Source organism: Capra hircus, chromosome 15 (assembly GCF_001704415.2).
Source record: "Capra hircus breed San Clemente chromosome 15, ASM170441v1, whole genome shotgun sequence".
In the NCBI taxonomy this organism is placed as follows: Eukaryota; Metazoa; Chordata; class Mammalia; order Artiodactyla; family Bovidae; genus Capra; species Capra hircus.
The window spans coordinates 2,160,175-2,182,122 of NC_030822.1; the positions used below are offsets into that span (position 1 = coordinate 2,160,175).

A 21,948-nucleotide genomic window follows, 5' to 3' on the forward strand; every position below is an offset into this window, starting at 1 on the left:
TGCCCTCCAAGAGTCTCTTTCCAAGTCCTGTGTAAGTTCTGGCAGCTCTATGGTGAGGTGAGTAGGAGATATTAAAGGCTATGGGCTTCCCAGATGGTGCAGTGGTGAAGAACCCACCTGTCAACGGAGGAGGTACAAGAGACAAGGGTCTGATCCCTGGGTCAGGAAGATCCCACGGAGTTGGTAATGGCAACCTATTTCAGTATTCTTGCCAGGGAAATCTTGTGGACAGAGATCCCGGTGGTCCACGGTCCATGGGATCGCAAAGAGATGGACATCACTGAGCAACTGGGCACACGGACATTGAAGGGTACCCCTTGGATGAGAGAGTTAACATTCTTGTTTCTCTTCTTCTTTGTCATGTGGGAAACACACCAGTGGAATGGCCTCGGGACAGAACCACACCACAGTGCCCAGACTCATCCTGCTGGGGCTCACAGACCAGGCAGACCAAAAGCAGCTCCTCTTTGCCACCTTCCTGCTGATCTACTTGGTGACTCTGGTGGCAACCTGGGCCTCATAGATGTCATCCGGGCCAGCACCACCCTCCACACCCCCATGTACTTCCTCCTGAGCCTGCTTTCCTTCCTTGACGTCTGCAGTTCCTCCTTGTTCACCCCCAGGCTGCTGATCAGCTTCCTCACTGCTGACCAGTCCATCTCCTTCGAGGGCTGCGTGGTCCAGATGGCCCTCATGACCCTCCACGGCTCTGGGGAGTGTGTGCTCTTGTCCATCATGGCCTATGACCGATTTCTGGCCATCTGCCCCCCTCTCCTCTACCACAGCATCATATCCAAGCATTTGTGTGTCCAGCTGGTGGGGCTCACCTATGCTGTGGGGGCTTTCATTTCAGCAGTGCAGACCGGGAATGCCTTCAGCTTGCCCTACTGTGCTCCAAACATCATTGACCATTACTCCTGTGACTTCCCCCCCGTGCTCCAGCTGGCCTGCTCAGACACCACTGTGGCCAACGTCATCTTGCTCATCTTTTCCACCTTGATCACTGCCCCCACAGTCTCAGTCATCTCGGTCTCTTACACCTACATCCTGGTCACCATCTGTAGGATGAGGTCCCTGGAGGCCCAGCGGAAGGCCTTTTCCACCTGTGCCTCCCACCTCACTGCCCTCTGCCTTTTCTATGGGTCCGTGTTCCTTGTGTATCTCCAACACAACCCAGAAAGTGTTTCAGCCTACAACAAGCTCCTCTCTGTGTTCTACACCATCGTGATCCCCACGCTGAACCCGCCGGTCTACAGCCTAAGGAATAAAGATGTCAAGGCTGCTGTGCTCCTAAGGGTTCTTAACCTAAGGAGAAAGAGAATTTGTTAGAGAGGCCTCCAAAGACCATAGCATAGAAGAGAAGCCTAGAGAACCCAGCCAGGACAAGAACCAAGAGCGGCAAGACACAGCCAAGCCCCTGCCACAGGGTCGTCTGTGCACGATGCCACCATAAGGAGCTTCACCTCTGTGCGTTCTCCAGGACTGTGGCTGCAATTACTGCCCTGAGCTTTCAGCACCACTCAGCGCTGGACAGAGCCACCTGTTCTAGCCACCACACCACCCTCTATAGCATCCAACCACATCTCCTGCTGATCCTAGACCTTTCATCACCTCCTCGAGGCTCAGGTCCTAAGCAGGAGCATTCACCTGTCTGGCAGCATAGCTATTCTATAGCTCTTTTTAGAAGGTCTGTAACATTTGTTTCTGAAAAGTTCACATGTGCATAATACGAAAGCAAAAAGCACAGAAGCAAAAAACAAAGTCATTCATAACCACAAGCAGTTCACCATCTGACATGTCCTTCCAGGTGTCATTTGTGCATTTTCACAACTAAGCATCCGTATTCATGTCATTAAGATCATGCAGTTACATATCATACTGTTATACACATCAGGAATATTAACCATTTCAAAGTCCCAAAGCTCTAAGTATTCTGGTAACCAAGAATACACTGCACCAACTCAATCTGGAAGGGGAAAAAAAATGCAATCCTGCCTTTCTTGGCCTATTCTATATCTCTTGATGTATTAACCACATTCAGCATAGATAGCACACAGATACTCATCTTCTCCATCCGTGCTTTTATCTTTCAGAGCCCCGGGAGGTAGAAGGGGGAGCTAGACTCTATCTGCTTCCTGTTTTGAGAGTTCTCAAATATAGAAAGCCTCATTGAATGCCAAACAGTGAAAACAACATGTTTCAACCAAAGCGACCTTCCCCATAAGGCTCTACAAGGTATGTTGCCCTTCTGAATAAACGCTACTGAAGAAATAATCTACGTGGTGTTCAACTACAGAAGGAAGAGAGTAGTCACTCGACTTTGCAGCAGAGAATGGAGGCCCCAGTACAGAAATCCCTAATTAGTCTTGGACTAAAATGTGCTCTAAAGCGGTAGCAAGCTATCGTTTCTATGCAAACAACCAATGAAGCAATATTACAGACCGAAGACCATATAACTGTTTTCAATCAGAAACTATCTGTATGTTTTTAGATAAAACCCTTCTTTTATTGAAACAGACATCAGTCTTACTGATTTAAGAGAAGGAAAAGGAGGTACAATTTACTGTGAAACCCAGATGTCAGCTGAGGCTCCATATCTTTGGAGGATTCAGATGAAATTAGCTTGAACCCCAGTCCAGGGTGGAGGTGTCCCCACACTCCTGCAAACACTCCTGGGGCCTTGGAAATGGCAGGAAAGGGCTGTGAATGTGTTTGTGCTTTGCCGGCTCACCTCAGTCCCAGTTCCTTGATCCACTGAATGGCTTCAGTTTATGACTCATTCGGGGACAGGAAGAAAAGCATGGGATCAGGAATGCGCACGATATAAATGAGGAAATGGGGAAAAACAAACTCTGACCATTTTAGGTTCTGATAGGGAGGGGAAAGGGCAGACTTAGGCAGGTTGCGTTGTGGGCCACAGAGCTGGGCTTCAGCCCTGTGAAGAAGCCGAAGAGACTGCACCTCTCCCAGACAAAATGTTCACCTGTAAACTCACAGATGCCAAAGTGAAATGTTTTCCTAAAAAACTCGTTAACCCACGGGTGCACCTACTGATCAATGCCGAGCAATCATGCTGGAATCACCTCCCAGCTTTATGTACAGGTTTCAGATCACTTTTCGTAACTTGCTGTCTAGGCTTCTCCAGAGAAGCAGAACCAACAGGACATATACAGAGAGATAAAAATGGAGATTTATTATAAGAGCTGGCTCATGCAGTTATGAAAGCTGAGATCCACAATCTGCCATCTGCAAGCTGCAGAAGCGGGAGAAGATGGTGCTGTAATTCGGTCTGAATCCAGAAGCCTAAAAGCCAGGGGCCACCGATGGAAGCCGGGGTGGGCGTCCGAAGGCTCGGGAACCAGGAAGAGCCATGTCTGAGAGCAGAACTCCCAGCTCCAACCAAAACAGCCGAGTCGCCCCTTCTTGACCCTTTTGGTCTAGTCAGGCCCTCAAATGACTGACTGATGCCCACTCACACTGGTGAGGGTCATCTTCTTTACTCAGTCCCCAATTATAATGCTGATCTCTTCTAGAAACCCTTCACAGATGCCCAGAAACGTTTTATGAGCTCTCGAAGCGTTCTTTTGCTTGGCCAAATCGACACATAAAATTAACCATCACACAAACTAAGAAGAGAGCAAGATCCGGCCAGTCTCCTACCATCTCAGACTCAGGAGGTTAGGGATGCAATCGTTCCATGAAATAAGCCATTCGCTTAACAAGAAAGTTTTCTTTGAACGATAATTTCCCTTTGAGCCAAGGAGGCACAGGGGACCAGGGAGGCAAGAGAAGGGTGCCAGCCCCTCCTCACTGCCCTGTAATCCCAGACTCTGCCTCCTAACTTCACCAGTTGCTGAGTGAAGTTTGCCTCAAAGCCCTAGGCAACCAGGTCACAGGCTAAGAAGTAAACAGCTTCCCCAGAAATTTGGCTGGTGAGAATCGGAGGGAAGGCAAGGCAGAGGGCTGAGTGCGGGAGCAGCTGACACCACGGCACATCTGCCAGGGAGACCAGGCATCCAGCTCCTACAGCCCCACACACCCTGCCCTCTGCAAACGCAGCCCAGCTCCCTCCTCCTCTGCCTTCACCCAAGACCATCTGGACACGACACAGCAAGAGTCTGCTGGAAGACTGGAAGCTTCAGTCAAAGTGTTACCTCTCTCAAGAGCATTTGAATTGAATTTTTCTTTACACATCTTCAGAGCACCCAGAGCCCACAAAGTACCTGAAGATCTAGAACGTTCCATCGGGTGGAAGTGAAGCTAACGTTAGGGGCAGATCAAGCCATAAGTGCTGAAACAAAGACCAGTTTGTGGTCCCGACCAGGCAGCCAAAGCGCTGGGCTACAGTGGATCAAGGTCTCTGCCAATGGTCAGTGCTGAATGAGTGGTGACTGCTTCCGTCACCTGAGAAAAGTTGGCCTTGCTGGACCTCAGGTCTATTCAATGTGGAACAGAGATGACCTCTAAAGTCTCCTGTTTACAGATGGAAAGGGGATAAATCACTTTGAATCTCCTAGACATTCATCATGTTCTCAAGCATCTCAAATTCATTTAAACTAACTTCATGGGAAATAGATGGGGAAACAGTGGAAACAGTGTCAGACTTTATTTTTGGGGGGCTCCAAAAATCACTGCAGATGGTGACTACAGCCAAGAAATTAAAGACGCTTACTCCTTGGAAGGAAAGTTATGACCAACCTAGATAGCATATTCAAAAGCAGAGACATTACTTTGCCAACAAAGGTCTGTCTAGTCAAGGCTATGGTTTTTCCAATGGTCATGTATTGATGTGAGAGTTGGACTGTGAAGAAAGCTGAGTGCCGAAGAATTGATGCTTTTGAACTGTGGTGTTGGAGAAGACACTTGAGAGTCCCTTGAACTCCAAGGAGATCCAACCAGTCCATCGTAAAGGAGATCAGTCCTGGGTGTTCATTGGAAGGACTGATGCTGAAGCTGAAACTCCAATACTTTGGCCACCTCATGCGAAGAGCTGACTCATTGAAAAAGACCCTGATCCTGGGAGGGATTGGGGGCTGGAGGAGAAGGGGATGACAGAGGATGAGATGGCTGGATTGCATCACCGACTCGATGGACATGAGTTTGGGTGGGCTCTGGGGGATGGTGATGGACAGGGAGGCCTGGCGTGCTGTGATTCATGGGGTCGCAAAGAGTCGGACACGACTGAGCGACTGAACTGAACTGAACTGAACTGAACCCTAAAGGACTTCCTGGGCTTCCAGGTGGCTCAGGGGCAAAGACTCCGAGTGCCAGTACAGGAGACACAGGCTCAGTCGCCGGGTCGGGAAGATCCCCTGGAGAAGGGAATGGCCACCCACTCCAGTGCTCTTGCTGGGAAATCCCATGCACAGAGGAGCCTGGCGGGCTACCGTCCCTGGGGTCACAACGAGGCGGACACGGCTTAGAGAGTAAACAGCAGGAGCAAAGGTCTTCAAGGGAGGGACACTGCAGTGAGGTGGGGACTCAGCCTGGCACCGGGGCCTTCAGTGGGAAACCCAGCCTCTCCAGTGGCTGACAGCTTCACTCACCAAGTGCGATGCTCTCAAGACACCACCCCAAGGGACAACCTGGGGCAAGATGGCAGGAACCAAAATGAGGTGAGAGGCCTTCCTTTGCAGAAAGAATTCGAGACAGGCTGAGGCCGTTTCCAGCTGGAGCTGCTCAGAGACAGCCAGCATCACAAGGAGAGCAGACGGTTATATCCCCTCCGGAAGATCCTCGGATCCCTCTAGGGCAGAGCCACCCTGCCTTCTCCACAGGACACTGAACGCTGGCCACACCCACACCTGTTTCATCCCTCCCCCACTCTGGAACCTCAGAGAAACCGGCCAGTCCCAAGGAGCTGAGTTAGATGGGAAGCAAGCCTGACTCATTGGAGCCAACTCATTGCAAAAGAACCCGATGATGGGAAATACCGAAGGCAAAGGAGAAGGGGGCGGCAGAGGATGAGATGGCTGGACAGCACCACGGACTCAATGGACCCGAATCTAAGCAAACTCAGGGACAGAGGAGCCTAGCAGGCTACAGCCCATGAGGCCCGGAAGAGTCGGCATGACTTGGCCGCTGAACAGCAGCAGCAGACGCCTGACTCGCAGTCAGGGTGTGGAGGCTGGATTTGCCCATGGAGGGGGCCCGGTCAACCTCAGACCCCTGTTCTTCTACTCTGAAATGCATGTTAAAATGATGTCTGATAATCTGAGACTGAGGTGTCAAGGCCAGCCCTCCAGAGTCAGTATCACCCAGACAGCCCTATGCCCCACAAGCGCTGCGCTCGAAGCAGGGCCTCGAAGCCTGAACAGTGGGCCCCCCTCGGGGGTTGCTACTGCCTCCAGCGGCCGGTGTGCTGTTCTACGCGCCTGCGCTTCAGAGCTCAAAACTGCCACTCCTCGTAAAAATGACCCAATCACGGAATTTACAAAGCCGTCCGTAAAACAAATGATGTTAGCAAGACCAGCAGGCTCTTAAATCGTGCTCAGGGAAGGCCAGAGACAGACCTGAGGGCCGGCAGGCGGGATAGGATCCTTCGAATTTCTCATCAGTCCCCTCCGACACCTCTGTCTTCATGCCTCTCTCCACCTCCGACTCCCAGCACAGGGGTTGGGCTCAGACGTTTGCCCCCAGGGTGCGAGGCCGCCCGGGCTGCTCCGTCCCTGGGTGCCCACGGCGGGACTCCTGGGGAAGCCAGAGCGGTCACTCGGTGTGACCACCGCAACCCACGGCTAAATCCAACTCAACGTGAGCCCAGGGTTCAGCATCTGCTGGAGACCAGTGGCTCCAGCTTATTGATCGCCAGTCTGCCGTGGGGCTGACAGCCGCTCACAGACGTGACAAGGGCCAGAGCATCCCCTCCAGAACGCAGTTGAGCTGGTCCGCCTTCTTTCTCAAGCTCCAGAGGCGCCTGCATTTCAAGGAGCCTGGAGACTCCTTCCTCTCATCCGAAGCTCAGGCTGGAGGGATCCTGCTAGTACTTTTCCTCAAAGGCCCAATTTCTCAGCCTTCGCTTCTGCAACCCAATATTTGCTTCACGGTAAACTCTGCCATTTTTCCTGCATGTTTCTCCTGGGGACCCATCCTCTGTGCAACATGAAGCTCAGAACACGCAGCTGGGAAAGTGACAAAGCCGTGCGAATATTCCCTGACGTGGCAGGGGGGGTGGTCTTCTAATGCACTTGCATCACACGTGTGTGTTACGTCTGGGGCAAACCTGAGGAAAGAACCAGGTCCACTGGCCAGTCCCCCAGTACAAGGACAGTATTAGAGACCACGCTGGAGGGACTTCCCTGGTGGTCCAGGGGTTAAAAATCTGCCTTCCCATCCAGGGGACACAGGTTCGATCCCTGGCAGGGGGACTAAGATCCCACACGCCACAGGCAGCTGAGCCAGCACCGTCCACCTGCTGCAGCGCCCACCCAGCGCAGCCAAAGAGGGAAACTAAATGAAAAGCAAAGCTGCGCTTAGCTCGGGTGCGAGCCTCCAAGAGACGGCCAAGGGCGGAGGCAGGGGCCCCTTTGCCCCCTCGTCTCTGACCCGGTAGGAGTGAAACCTTACCCAGAGCTTCACTTAAAATCCTGCCTTAATTACAGCTGACGTTTATCAAACACCTTCTGTCTACGAGGCACTGTGTCTCCATTTCCTCCCAAAATTCTACCGACAACCGTCATGAGGCACAAACGCCGGATAGCCCCATTCTTAAGATAAGAAAACTGAGTCACAGAAGGGTAAGATAACCTGCCCGGGGTCACACACTGAGAAGCAGCAGAATCAAGATTGGAACAGACCCGGGAACGTCCCACCGCTACGTTGTCTGCACTATGTAGGAAGTATTCTGTGGACACGCAAAGCGAAGAGTCTCCAAGGATGGAGACTATTAGCTCCCTCCTTCTCGGAAAGTCCAGGCGCTCCTCCCATCAAGCCTGGGGTCAGGGGAGGTCTGCGCCCCGTAGAGTCTGCTCTAGTCTTGTGACTAGGATCGCCAGATTTGGCAGATAAGAATACAGATGCCCACTTAAAATTGAATTTCAGATAAGCAATGAATAGTTTTTCAGATTACGTGTATCTCAATATTGCATGGGACACAAGCCAAAACTGATCGCTCATCTGACATTAAAGCTTAGCTGGGCACCAGGTGTGGATTGCTGTATCTTTTGGCGACACCGTGAAGCAGGCAGGATCTTAGCTTCCTGACCGAGGACCGAACCCGCGCCACCTGCCTTGGAAGCGCAGAGTCCTCCAGGGACGTCCCAGCAGCTATGTTTTACTGGACGGCTCCCCGCGTGCCTTACTTTGACCAATAACAAACCGTAGGCATGACCGTGGGCCAGTCCCAAGCCCCAAGAGGGCGGCTGGTTTCCAGCTCCTCGTCTCAGAAGCCCGCCCTGCCGCCACTGTGCTGTGGGCCAGCCCAGCCAGCCGCGGGGAAGCGCCCCATGGGAAGCTCTGAGCCCCCGACACTGGGTCAGGCCACAGCCTGGCAGGACAGCCCAGCTTCCAGCTTTGTGTGGCTGAGGCAGTGACCTCCGTCTGTACCAGGAGAAGGGGAAGAGCAATGTGCCCCAAGCCCCTAACCCCCAGAACTGTGAGAAAGAGCAGATCATCATATTTATAAGATACACATGTTAGGGAGCTTTCTTATATAGCAAAGAGATAACCAAGATAACCCTTAACAGATCATCCTTGAATTATTCTGCCCTGAGTCCCCAGACCTCGCGCGGTCCCGGGCGGTGGCTCCATCAGGCTTGGTCCCTACGAGCCTGTGCAGTCTGATCCAGTCTCATGCTGCCTGTTCCTTAGGGAGGCAGTGTCTTCTTGAGGTTCAGAGGATGGACTTTGAAGACAGCCAGACCCAGGACTGGATCCCAGCTCTGTCCCACAGAGCTCTATGACCTTGGTCTCTTGGCCTGAAAAATGAGTCTGTCAATATTAACTACCTCATGAGGCGGTCTGTGAGGATGAAAGGAGATTTAATGTCTATAAAGAGCTCAGAACAGCGCCAGGCCCTTAATTAGCATTCCGCACATATTAGCTGTTGTTATTAGTCATCCTCACACTGAATAATTTCTCTAACCTGTGTTATTCTATAATTTTACCTGCCTTATTATTTCTATCCAGGGGAGAAAGTTTAATGAAGTCCCAAAATGCGGCATCACAAGGGTGGCAGACCACCGCCACAGGGCCAGCTCTCCACGAGAGGAGACCCCGGCCCGGGAAACACTGACGCGTCCAGCCTGGCTAAGCCCCTCTCCACCACGCCAGCCGCTTCCCAGGCGCAGCTGTCCCTGAGAAAGCACAGGCCACATAGATCTACGGGGTAATGAATCGACCTCCTCAGCCACCCAGTCACTCTCCCAGATTTCTGTCTTTCTCTTTCCCCGTGAACCAGACATGCTGAGACAGAAGACTGTGGATCTGGGAGAGCATACGATGAAACAGAAGATACAGGGGTTGTGGAATCAACACAGGACCGGGGCCCGAGTCTGGTTTCGCCACATACAATCTAGCGTAATCTGTAAACAAGACAGTTGTGTAAAGATTAAATACATGGCAGAAAGCTTTGCAGATAGCGTGGTTTGTAGTAGATGACCCCTGGAGACCAGTTTCCCCACTTCTTCTAGGATTGTGCACTCTGGGCGTTGAAAGGACATGGGCTGCTGGTATCAAGATGTGGTCGTGCAAGATGACCTCTTCCTTTTGCCCTTCTGTGGGCCCAGAGTCGTCAATCAGCACGTCTGTGGCCTCTGGCTCTCTGCCCAACCTCCAGCTCGCCTGTGTCGACATTGCCAGGCTGAGACCATCCTCTTCCTTTGCTCTGCTTCATTATCACCGTCATCCTAGTCACATTCAGAAGGATACATTCCCTGAAAGCCCAAAGCAAAACTCAGGTCTCAAGACGGTGGGTTAAGCCCTCCAGCAGGACAGAGCCAGGACAAGTAACCAGAACCTGGAGAGCAGAGGAACCCTAAGCAAGGATGAGCCAAGGGCCAGATACCAGGAGAAGAAGGATAAGATTTTTCAAAACCCAGGTCAAGTGAAGAAAGGCAGCATCTTGAGTGAAATCGGGGTCAGGCATGAGCTTAGACCAATAAGCACTGTCCTTGGGGGCAAGACGTAGGTCAGGTTTCTTGTCCTTAAGGCCACTGGAAGTCACAGCTAGCTTGTGAGGAGCCAGACTCAGAGGAAGGGGGTATTTCAGATCCCTCCAGACTCCTGCTTATGTACAAAATGTGTTTGGAGTTAAGCTTCTTTGAGGGATTCCCAAATGATAAAGAACTCACTTGCCAAGTCAGGAGACAAAAGATGCATGTCTGACCCCTGGGTCAGGAAGATCCCCTGGGGGAGGGCATGGCAACCCAGTCCAGTGTTCTTGCCTGGAGAACCCCATGGATGGAGGAGCCTGGTGGGTGACAGTCCGTGGGGTCACAAAGAGTCGGACACGACTGAAGAGCTTAGCTCGCACGCGTACAAGCTTCTTTGAAAGACCTGGCCTGTCCTATTCTGGCGCCTGACCTTGACCTCTCCTCCACATCTCTCCTGCCCCCGATTAAAGGCAGTGGCCAAAGGCAACACTTCAGAGGCTGCAGTGACGTGTACTCTGATTCAACACCCGTTTCCTCCCCAGCCCCTGCTTGTTCTCCGCTCCCAGGACAGCAGACAGATGTGAGCACATTTGTCCCTGGGACAGAGCTGAATGATTTCCGCGGAGTTACAGTCCTACACACTCCGCTCGCCGTCATTATCTGGCTGTGTCTCTGGCTTCCCCAAATACACCGCAGGCTCTCGGAAGCAGGAACCAACGCTCGTATTTCATTCGTGCGCCAATGAACCTGGCACAGTGCAAGGTGCTTAATGGAGGAATATTAATTCAGGTTTATGGATTCATATACAGTTCACCTCTTCCTCTTTGGATCTGCAACTTGTAGACAGCAGAAGATGAAAAGAAGACCGGTTGTCACTGCTCTATAAGGCTCAGGACTTTCACGAAACACTCCTGCTGCCTGAAGAAGGCATTTGCCCAGTAATGAAATTAATAGCTAATATTTACTGAATATATATTATGGTGCCAAGCATTCTGGGAGGCACCTGGAACACACTATTTCATTTAAGCCTCAAAACAATTCCATGAGTCGGCTAGACCTATTTATATATGAGAAAACTGAGAGTCCAAGAAATCCAAGGTCAAATACAGCTCATAAAGGCAGACCCAAATTCAGCTGATTCCAAAATCTATGCTCTACCACAAGGCCTAAACCTCCTTGGGTTTTTACAGAAAATTATACAAATTTACATTTCTACTGCTTCCAAAAATATATTGAAAGAGCTTCTCACATATTTCCCCCAGGACCCGGCTTTTCTAATCATCCCATAGAGTCTTGACTCCTACCAGGAGCTTTCAGTTCCTACAGCTCACCTGAAGAGCCACTTGGAAGAGGAAAAAAACAGTGGGAAAGAAGGGGCAGAAGAAAGAGCCAAGGAAGGCCCCTGGTGCCACTGCTTTGATCTCACTCCTTTGCCACGAAAGAAAGCTCGTCTCCTAAGTCACTCATGGCCCCATCACCCCCTTTCTGTGCTTCACCTTAATGTCAGCATAGAGTTTCTGTGTGAGTCACAGCAAGCAATCTTTTCCTTCCAAGGCAAGTCCAGGCTGGTTTCAAGAGTGGACAAGTAGTGATTCATTGATAGGATCAAAACCAGGGGCTTGGAAGCTCATACAACTCAATACCAGAAAAACAAACAACCCAGTCAAAACGTGGGCAGACATTTCTCCAAAGAAGACATACAGTCAGCTAATAGACACATGAAAAGATGCTCAATATTACTAATTATTTCAGAAATGCAAATCGAAACTGCAACGAGATATCACCTCACACCGGTCAGGATGAAAGTGAAAGCGAAAGTCACTCAGTTGTGTCTGAGTCTTTGTGACCCCATGGGCTATGCAGGCCAGAATACTGGAGTGGGAAGCCTTTCCCTTCTCCAGGGGATCTTCCCAACCCAGGAATCAAAGCCAGGTCTCCCGCATTGCAGGTGGATTCTTTACCATCTGAGCCACAAGGGAAACCCAAGAATACTGGAGTGGGTAGCCTATCCCTTCTCCAGGGGATCTTCCCGACCCAGTAATTGAACTGGGGTCTTCTGCATTGCAGGCGGATTGTTTACCAATTGAACTATCAGGGCAGGCCACCAATCAGAATGGCCATTTTCAAAAAGTCTACAAACAATAAATGCTGGAGAGGGTGTGGAGGAAAGGGAATCCTCTGGCATTGTTGGTGGAAATGGAAACTGATAGAGCCACTAAGGAAGGCAGTATGAAGATTCCTTAAAAAGATAGGAAAGAACTACCGTACGGTCCAACCATCCCACTACTGGCATATACCCTGAGAAAACTATAACCGAAAAAGACCCATGTACCCCAGCATTCATTACAGCACTATTTACAATAGCTAGGACATGGACGCCACCTAGATGTCCGTCAATAGATGAATGGATAAAGAAGTTGTGGTACGTATATGCAATGGAATAGTACTCAGCCGTAAGGAATGCATTCGGGCCAGTTCTACAGAGGTGGATGAACCTAGAGCCTACTATACAGAGTGAAGTCAGTCAGAAAGAGAAAAACGCTGCTCATTCACACACATGCGTGGGATCTGGAAAGACGGTACTGATGGGCCTCTCCGCAGGCAGCAGTGGAGACGCAGGCCGGGAGAGCAGGCTTGTGGACGCAGGTGGGGAAGGAGAGGGAGGGGCACATGGAGAGAGGAGCATGGAGACACACACATCAGAAAACGCGTCACGCGGTGATGTGCGGCAAAACCAGTGCAGTGCTGCAAAGTGAAAACATATACCTGTGTGCCTAGCAGCTGGCCAGGGGGGTGTGCTGCATGGCGCAGGGGCAAACCCAGCGCTCGGTGACCACGTAGAGGTGGGATGCGTGGCGGGGGGAGGGTCAGGAGGGAGGGGACATATGTATACCTGCGGCTGGTTCATGTTGATGTCAGGCAGAGACCAACACAGTATTGTGAATCGATTACCCTTCCATTTAAAAAGGTAAACTTTTCAAGTGAATTTTTTTTAACTGGGGGCTTGGAGAAGGAGTACCATTGCTTAAAGAGGCCAGCTTGAGACTCTCTCCCCAAGCGAGAGCCGGGCCTGCTTCCCCAGAACCCCAAGAGCCGGGCCTGTTTCCCCAGAACCCCAAGAGCCGGGCCTGTTTCCCCAGAACCCCAAGAGCCGGGCCTGCTTCCCCAGAACCTCAAGAGCCGGGCCTGTTTCCCCAGAACCCCAAGAGCCGGGTCTGTTTCCCCAGAACCTCAAGAGCCGGGCCTGTTTCCCCAGAACCTCAATATCTCTCACGTAAAAGTGGAAGTGAGAGTTGCTCAGTTGCATTCGACACTTTGCAACCCCATGGACCGTGCACATCTGGGCAGCCTTTCCCAACCCGGGGACTGAGCCCAGGTCTCCCGCATTGCAGACGGGTTCTTTATCAGCTGAGCCACCACGGACGCCTTGTGCAAGAGGAGGAAGTAAAGAACATGTTCCATGTAAGGCTGCTTCCAGTTCTGACATTCACATGAAATCTGAGCCCTCTTGGCAGGAGCAATGAACCTATATACTCATAAAACTGCTGGTGCAAACTCCCTTACGTGTGATGTAACTCTGCTTGTCTTCCCAGTTATCAGGCGGCCAAAACAGGAACCGAAATGGCCCCAAGTAGCCCTTGGTAAAGAGCAGATTGTCAGTTGATAACCCTTTGAAAGACCACCAGAAAACCTGTTCCTCAGCCAAAGCTAAGTTTATTAAACCTACTGTGGTGAGAGAGAACACAGAAGCTTAGCAGTTCTCAATGCTGTTGTTCAGTCACTAAGTTGCGTCCAGCTCTTTGTGACCCACAGACGGCAGGACACAGGGCTCCCCTGTCCTCCACCATCCCCTGGGGTTTGCTCAGATACACATGCATTGAGTCAGCGATGCTATTTAATCATCTTACCCTCTGTTGTCCCCTTCTCCTCCTGCCCTCAATCTTCCCCAGCACTGTGGTCTTTTCCAATGAGTCAGCTCTTGGCATCAGGTGGCCAGAGTATTGGAGCTTCAGCATCAGTCCTTCCAATGAATATTCACTTTTTATTTCCTTTAGGTTTGATTGGTTTGGTCTCCTTGCTGCCCAAAGGACACTCAAGAGTCTTCTTCATTACCATAATTCGAAAGCATCAGTTCTTCGACATTCAGCCTTCTTTACGGTCCAGCTCTCACATCCATACATGACTAGTGGAAAAACCATGACTTTGACTGGATGGACCTTTGTCAGTAAAGTGATGTCTCTGTTTTCTAATACGCTGTCTAGGTTTGTCATAGCTTTCCTTCCAAGGAAGGTAATTTCATGGCTACACTCACTGTCTGCAGTGACCCTGAAGCCCAAGAACAGAAATTCTCTCACTCCTTCCACGTTTCTCCCTATTTGCCACGAAGTGATGGAACCGGATGCCATGATCTTCATTTTTTGAATGTTGAGTTTTAAGCCAGTTTTTTCGCTCTCTTCTTTCACCCTCATCAAGAGGTTCTTTAGTTCCTCTTCAGTTTCTTTCCTTCTTTTTTTTTTCACCATTGGTGGTTCTCAAAAGGAGGAAAGGGGGGTGACAGAGGATGAGATGGTTGGAGGGCATCACCAACTCAAGGGACACAAGTCTGAGCGAGCTCCAGGAGGTGGTGAAGGACAGGGGGGCCTGGCGTGCTGTAGTGCATGGGGTCACAAAGAGTCTGACACGACTTAGCAACTGAACAGCAAATTTAAAGAATGTGGACGACAGGCTTCAAGTGGTTTAAGGTGGATTTTCCAAATCAGGGAGCAGATCAGGACTGGAAAAAGTTTGTAACATAATAGTTTAGGATTGACAGATACAAGGGAGGAAGACCTGAAAACAAATCTTAATAAGTAAACTGCTGTTTGTTGAGAAAACTGTTTATCCAAGAGAGTGATCTATTGTCTTAACAAGAAAGATGTTTGCCTAGAGGTGCAAACTATTTGTTCAGAAAAATTGGCTGGCAGGAATTTCATAAAGCACACAGTGAAGTTATTTATTGGTTTATAATCATCTCTTCTGAGGTCTGAATTTCTAAGAACAATGCGCTCAGTTATGACGCAGACCTCAGTCCCCATAGAGAGACTATGTGAGTACAGTTGATCTCCAAGCTCAAGTTTCATTTATTTTTTTAAAGCTACCATGAGATGCTATTCTGTTCCCATGGAAACAGAACTTCCCCTCCCTTCTTCCCACCAGTGACATTAAGCCTGTGTTCTAATGCTCCCACCCCAGCCCCCAAAGTGAGCAGAGATAGATAATAAAGAACCAGCTTCAGCTGTGGAAGAGCTCATGTCACCTGTCAATCAGGCTTGAAAGAATGGGGTTGTACGGAACCTGCTACTAACAACTAGAACCTTCTCATATTTTAAAAAATGTATTGACACAATTAAGTCACGGGGATGTACTGTACAGCATGGTGTGTGTGTGTGTGTGTGAGTCGCTCAGTCATGTCCGACTCTTTGCGACCCCGTGCGACCCCATGGACTGTAGCCCACCAGGCTCCTTTGTCCATGGGATTCTCCAGGCAAGACTACTGAAGTGGGCTGCCATTTCCTTCTCCAGTACAGCATGGTGACTATAGTTAAGAATATTGCATATCTGAAAGTTGCTTAGAGTAGACCTTAAAATTTCTCATCACTAGAAGAAAAAATTATAACTCTGTATGGTGACAGGTGTTAACTAGACTTACTATGGTGATCATTTCTCAGCATATGTAAATATCAAATCATTATACTGTATATCTAAAACTAACAATGTTATAGGTCAGTTACATCACAATTTAAAAAGTGCTTTTAGAGGGCTTCCCTGGAGGCTCAGTGGTATATAATCCACCTGCCAACACAGGAGACATGGGTTCGATCTCTGATCGGGGAAGATCCCATGTGCCACAGAGCAGCTAAGCCCGTGCACCACAACTGCTGAGCTCAGAGCCGTGTGGCAACTACTGAAGCCCGCAGGCCCAGAGACGGTGCTCCACAACGGGGGAAGGCGCTGCAGTGAGACGTCCTCTAACCACAGCTAGGGAGCAGCCCACACGCAGCGAAGACCCGGCACAGCCAAACACTGAAACAAATAAAACTATTTAGAAGTTAAATGCAAATGTAGGAACAGAATTTGAAAACAGAAAACAAACAAAAAGTGTTTTTAAATAAAAGCGAAAACAGTTTTTAAAAACTTCCTTAGGTCAATCGACTAGATGCAGGCTCAGTAAGTGTGAATGAAAGCTTCTCGGAGGAGACAGAGAGGAGAAGCCTGAGCAGCATGGACCATCTGAGACAGGATAGAGCAGGCAGAAGCAGGGTCACGGCCAAGAGAGGGCTATGACCGTATGAACAGGAGGCTGCCGTAGTAACAGGAAGTGAATGTGAAAGTCGCTCAGTCGTGTCCAGCCCTTTGCATTCCCATGGACTATAGTCCATGAGATTCCCCAGGCCAGAATATTGGAGTGGGTAGCCTTTCCCTTCTCCAGGGGATCTTCCCAACCCAGGGATAGAACCCAGGTCTCCCGCATTGCTGGCGGATTCCTTACCATATGAACTGACAGATGCCCAAATCTCATTGGCTTACAACAGCAGAAAGTGTATTTCTCACTCTTGTTCACGTCTATCTTGAGTCAGTAGTGAGCCCACTACTTTTCATCCCAAGCCTTGGGCTGACGTAAGAGAAATTCCTATGTCTGGACATGGCTGCTGTCACAACAGAGGGAAAGAGGGGTCGTGGAGGACACGGGGCAGCTTCAGGCGCATCTGTGCTCAGACAGGGCACAGAACGCCTTCCTTCACCCTCCCAGGACCAAGCCCAGTGATGTGGCCAAGCTTAACTGAAGCGAGGGAAGAGAACGGATATGAATTCTCTCCTTTTCAGGGGACTATAGTCAATTAATAATGTTGTGATAGCTTTGAGTGGAGAGCAATGGGACTCAGCCATACATATACCTGTATGAGAGTGGATAAAAATTTTAACCAGGGTTCAATCCCGGTCTGGGAGGATCCCACACGCCTCAGGGCAGCCAGGCCCCTGCATCACAAATACTAAGCCTGCGCTCCAGAAGCCATGCTCTTGCAGCAAAGACCCAGAGCAGTCCCCTCCCCCCAGGCAAGAACCGTTATCCAGGACTTCCTGGTGGTCCAGTGGTTACGACTCTACCATGGTGACTGCAGCCACGAAATTAAAAGACGCTTACTCCTTAGAAGAAAAGTTATGACCAACCTAGATAGCATATCAAAAAGCAGAGACATTACTTTGCCAACAAAGGTCCGTCTAGTCAAGGCTATGGTTTTTCCAGTGGTCATGTATGGGTGTGAGAGTTTGGCTGTGAAGACAGCTGAGTGCCAAATAATTGATGCTTTTGAACTGTGGTGATGGAGAAGACCCTTGAGAGTCCCTTGGACTGCAAGGAGATCCAACCAGTCCACCCTAAAGGAGATCAGTCCTGGGTGTTCATTGGAAGGACTGATGCCACCTCATGTGAAGAGCTGACTCATTGGAAAAGAGCCTGATGCTGGGAAAGATTGAAGGCGGGAGAAGGGGACGACAGAGGATGAGACGGCTAGATGGCATCACCGACTCAATGGACATGGGTTTGGGTGGACTCTGGAAGTTGGTGATGGACAGGGAGGCCTGGTGTGCTACAGTTCATGGGGTCGCAAAGAGTCGGACACGGCTGAACGGCTGGACTGAACTGAACTGCAGTGCAGAGGGCTCGGGTTCAACCCCTGGTCAGAGAACTAAGGTCCCACATGCCGTGGGAAGAATTGTTTTCCAAGAGCTCCATGGAGGAGCCCTGATGCTTAGGCATCATGACAAAATCCAGCACAACGAGGGAGACGCAGCGCTCCTGGGGAGAGGACCGGCAGCTCGAAGCAGGTTCCTGGGGAAGACGCATCAGACACCTTGTGCAGGTGGGACCCAGCTCGAAGGGCAGAGGACTCGGCCCTGTTTCACTTCTGCTGGTGAGATTCAGCAGGTCTCTCCCACGTGAATCAGCCTCCTCTTACCTGCAGGAAACGTGGGCCGTTCAGCCACTCATCTGCTGAGACTCTCTCCCAGACCAGTAGTCTCAGGACTGAATCTCTCCTACCCAAACAAGTCATTTGCCTAACGAGGCCCTTGCTGTGTGCGGAGATGTCCCCTGGGATTGTGGAAACCCAAGTTGCCAAGGCCCCCGAGGAATGAGCCAATGTCTTCCTTCCTGGCCTGTGAGAATCAGGCTCTCTACACCTTGTTCTCCCGAGACTAGGCTCTTCAGGGTCCACACCTAGGGGCATCTGCCAAAGTTATTTACAACAGCAAAAACTCGCAAATACCTTATCGTCAACCCAGGGGGCCAGTTAAGTAAATGAGGACACACAGCAAAAAAAAAAAAAAAGTAATGATTAAATACAACTACGTAGACCATTACTTATTGGTTGATATGGGGAATGTCCACGGCATGAGTGAGAAAGTAAATGACCGAATAACTTGAACAGTATAATTCTGTTTGATTCTGCTTATGGGAAATTGTGGTCATGAGTGCATTAAGAAACGTATAACGGGAATGCTCGCCAATGCCCATTTTCTGTGGTGCCAGGGTTTTAGATGACGTTCCGCTTCCTACTTGGTTCTTTTCTGTGTTGCTTGCGTTTCTTTATGACTAGCATGTGTTATTTCTACAAAGACAGTAGAGCTATTTTGTAGGTGGGAAGAATTATGTTTTGTTTTTCTCTTTTTGGTGGAGAGATGTATTTGGAATATTGTTAAGCAAATTAAGCAATTATGGTATAATCCCATTATTGTACATTTATTTATTTGTTGTTGTTGTTCAGCTGCCCAGTCACGTCCTTCTCTTTGCTACCCAGGGACTGCAGCCCACCAGGCTCCATCATCCACGGGACTTCCCAGGCAAGAGCACTGCAGTGGGTCGCCATGTCTTTCTCCAGGGGATCTTCCCAACCCAGCAACTGAACCCGCATCTCCTGCTTAGCTGGTGGATTCTTTACCACTGAGCCACCTGGGAAGCCCAGCTGTATGCTTATGGCAAGTATAATATGCATGCTTTTTTCCCAGAGATGTTCTGAAGATCGGAGGAAATGACAGCTGGGGAAGCCACAGCTCCCGGTCAAAGAGCTCACACGTTGACGTCATTGTTACTTCCCGTCACTTCCCGTGAGACCTGGGGATTACGTTGACTGCCTCCCTGTGTACATCTTGGCTTTCTGAGTCTCAGTAACCTGGGAAGAGAGGCTCACCGTGGTTGGACGCTGTCAGTGAAGACCATCTGTCCACAGCGGTTCCCAGACAACCTTCCCCAGGACCTCTCCAGCATTCCCTCAGGGACCACCTGCAGTTTAGGTCTGCTCCTGGGAGAATGAGTCACAGACTCCCTCTGGCACATTTCTGAACTCCCGGGGTCAGGATGAAGAAAAGTCAGATGAAACTTAAGACAAGAGTCTTCCCAGCAATAAGGAATCCCAAAGCTTTGTTACAACTCGTTGAGAAGTTCTCTTGAGAAAGCTGGTCAGAGGCCATCAGTGAAAAGGGGAGACAAATACCCCCAAGAGGTCTGCAAAAACCGGGCTCATGGACGGATGTTCTCCATTCAACCACAGGTGAGTGGGCTGAGAGATGGAATCCTAATTCCAGTGAGGTCTTGGCTTCCTTCACGAACCTGCTCACACTATTCCAATCCAACCACCTGCCTGAACACTTGGGTGAACAGGGAGAAACTGGAGCTCAGAAGCAGTGAGCAGTAAGGTTGAAATTAATTTCCTTAGGGTGGTACCCTGGGGTCTCTTGGCTTTTATAGCTCACACCTTATCCTGTTTCAGCTTCAACCACCATCTTCACTTTGTAAACCAGAGACTTCAGAGCTCGCCCTGACATGCTTTCCTCCTCACACGGCACTTCAGCCCATCACCAAACCCTGCACAGCGACAGCTGAGCAGCTCTCAGATCCACTTCCCTCTAAGTATCTCCACTACCGCCACTCTAGTCTAAGCGACGAGTCCCTCCTAGATGACTTCAGTATCCCCCCAACAAATCCCCCCATCTACGAACCCTCCTCCAATCACATCCTCACAGCCGCATTTCAGTTCAGTTCAGTTCAGTTCAGTCGCTCAGTCGTATCCGACTCTTTGCGACCCCATGAATCGCAGCACGCCAGGCCTCCCTGTCCATCATCAGCTCTGGAGTTCACTCAAACTCACATCCATCGAGTCCGTGATGCCATCCAGCCATCTCATCCTCTGTCGTCCCCTTCTCCTCTTGCCCTCAATCCCTCCCAGCATCAGAGTCTTTTCCAATGAGTCAACTCTTCACATGAGGCGGCCAAAGTATTGGAGTTTCAGCTTTAGCATCAGTCCTTCCAATGAATACCCAGGACTGATCTCCCTTAGGATGGACTGGTTGGATCTCCTTGCAGTCCAAGGGACTCTCAAGAGTCTTCTCCAACACCACAGTTCAAAAGCATCAACTCTTTGGCGCTCAGCTGTCTTCACAGTCCAACTCTCACATCCATACATGACCACAGGAAAAACCATAGCCTTGAGTAGACAGACCTTAGTTGGCAAAGCAATGTCTCTGCTCTTTAATATGCATTTAGACTGATCTTATCAAAAAGCAAATACAGCCCTGTCATCTTCTCGGTTAAAATTCCTTTATGGTGTGTGTTAGTCACTCAGTCGTGTCCAACTCTTTGCGACCCCGTGGACTGTAGCCAGCCAGGCTCCTCTGTTCATGGAATTCTCCAGGCAAGAGTAGGTTGCCATTCCCTCCTCCATCTTTTATGGTATCCACATCCAAATATATATATATATATATATATATATATATATATATATATTCTTAACATAACCTAGGGTACCAGACAATAACAGTGTACGTTGTAAACCTGGTCATCTGGATTCAAACCCCGCTTTAGCCACTTACTAGCTGAGCCTTTGGGCAAGTCCCCTAACTTCTCTGTCCCACAGTTTCCGCATATGTAAGATAGAGATTTCAACAGCGCATCTGATAAGGGTGTTGGGAGGATTAAGTTACGTGAATGGTGTTTAGGATGGCGCTTGACACACAGAAAGCACTCACGGAGAGTTCCAAATCGCTGCCCGCCTGCCGGTCTCAGCTTGCTCACCCTCACTCTTTGCCCTCTGCCAGCACTGGCCCCTCCCAGCTCCTCATCCTTGAGAGGCTTGCTCAGACCTCAGGGCCTTTGCATGGACTGTGCCCACTCTCCTCCTACCAAAAACTCTTCCTGCGGAAAATGCTCCTTGGTCTTCTTGAGCCCAGGTTTTAGGCCTACAGCGCTAAGTGCCTCCACGTTGCAGTTACTGCGCCAGCTGCAATTTTCAGTAATTTGTGTGGCTATCTTATTAATGTCTGGCTCTCCCTCTAATTCCACGAGGATGAGCACCATGTCTGTCTCCCTTACCACTGGATCCTCACTTCCCACCCTGTGCCCAGCACACACACAGCAGACGCATTCTGAATGACCGAACATGTCCATCAACTCTGAAGCCTGCGTCCCCTGCAAAGACCTTCCTCCCAAGCTTCAGAATGGTAGACCGCCCTCCGCCGTCTCCCGGATCTGTGTACTGGGCTCTTTCTGTCAAAAACGGGCCTCACTGTTACTTCCCTTGTGGTCCAGTGGCTGACTCCACACTCCCAATGTGGGGGCCTGGGTTTGACCCCCGGTCAAGGAACTAGACTCCACAAGCCACAACTAAGACCAAATAAACAAATTAATATTTTTTTAAAAAATGGAACTCAACACACCCCTCCTCAAGTCTATTATTCGTTAGAGTGAATGACACCGTTGTTCACTCCATCACTCAAACCAGGACCCAGAATGTCACGCCTGACTCTCCTTCAGCCTACATATCCA

The 21,948-nt window shown here is 50.0% G+C and overlaps 1 protein-coding gene across 1 annotated transcript; it reads left to right on the forward strand.

Annotated features, from left to right (window-relative positions):
- Positions 361-1,329, forward strand: LOC102184642 (olfactory receptor 1009). The gene has a single exon (XM_013969935.2). The coding sequence runs from the start codon at positions 361-363 to the stop codon at positions 1,327-1,329; it is 969 nt and encodes a 322-aa protein (XP_013825389.2).

Excerpts from the sequence above, each read along its gene's own strand:
- LOC102184642 (XM_013969935.2), top strand. The coding sequence starts at position 361 with ATGTGGGAAACACACCAGTGGAATGGCCTCGGGACAGAACCACACCAC.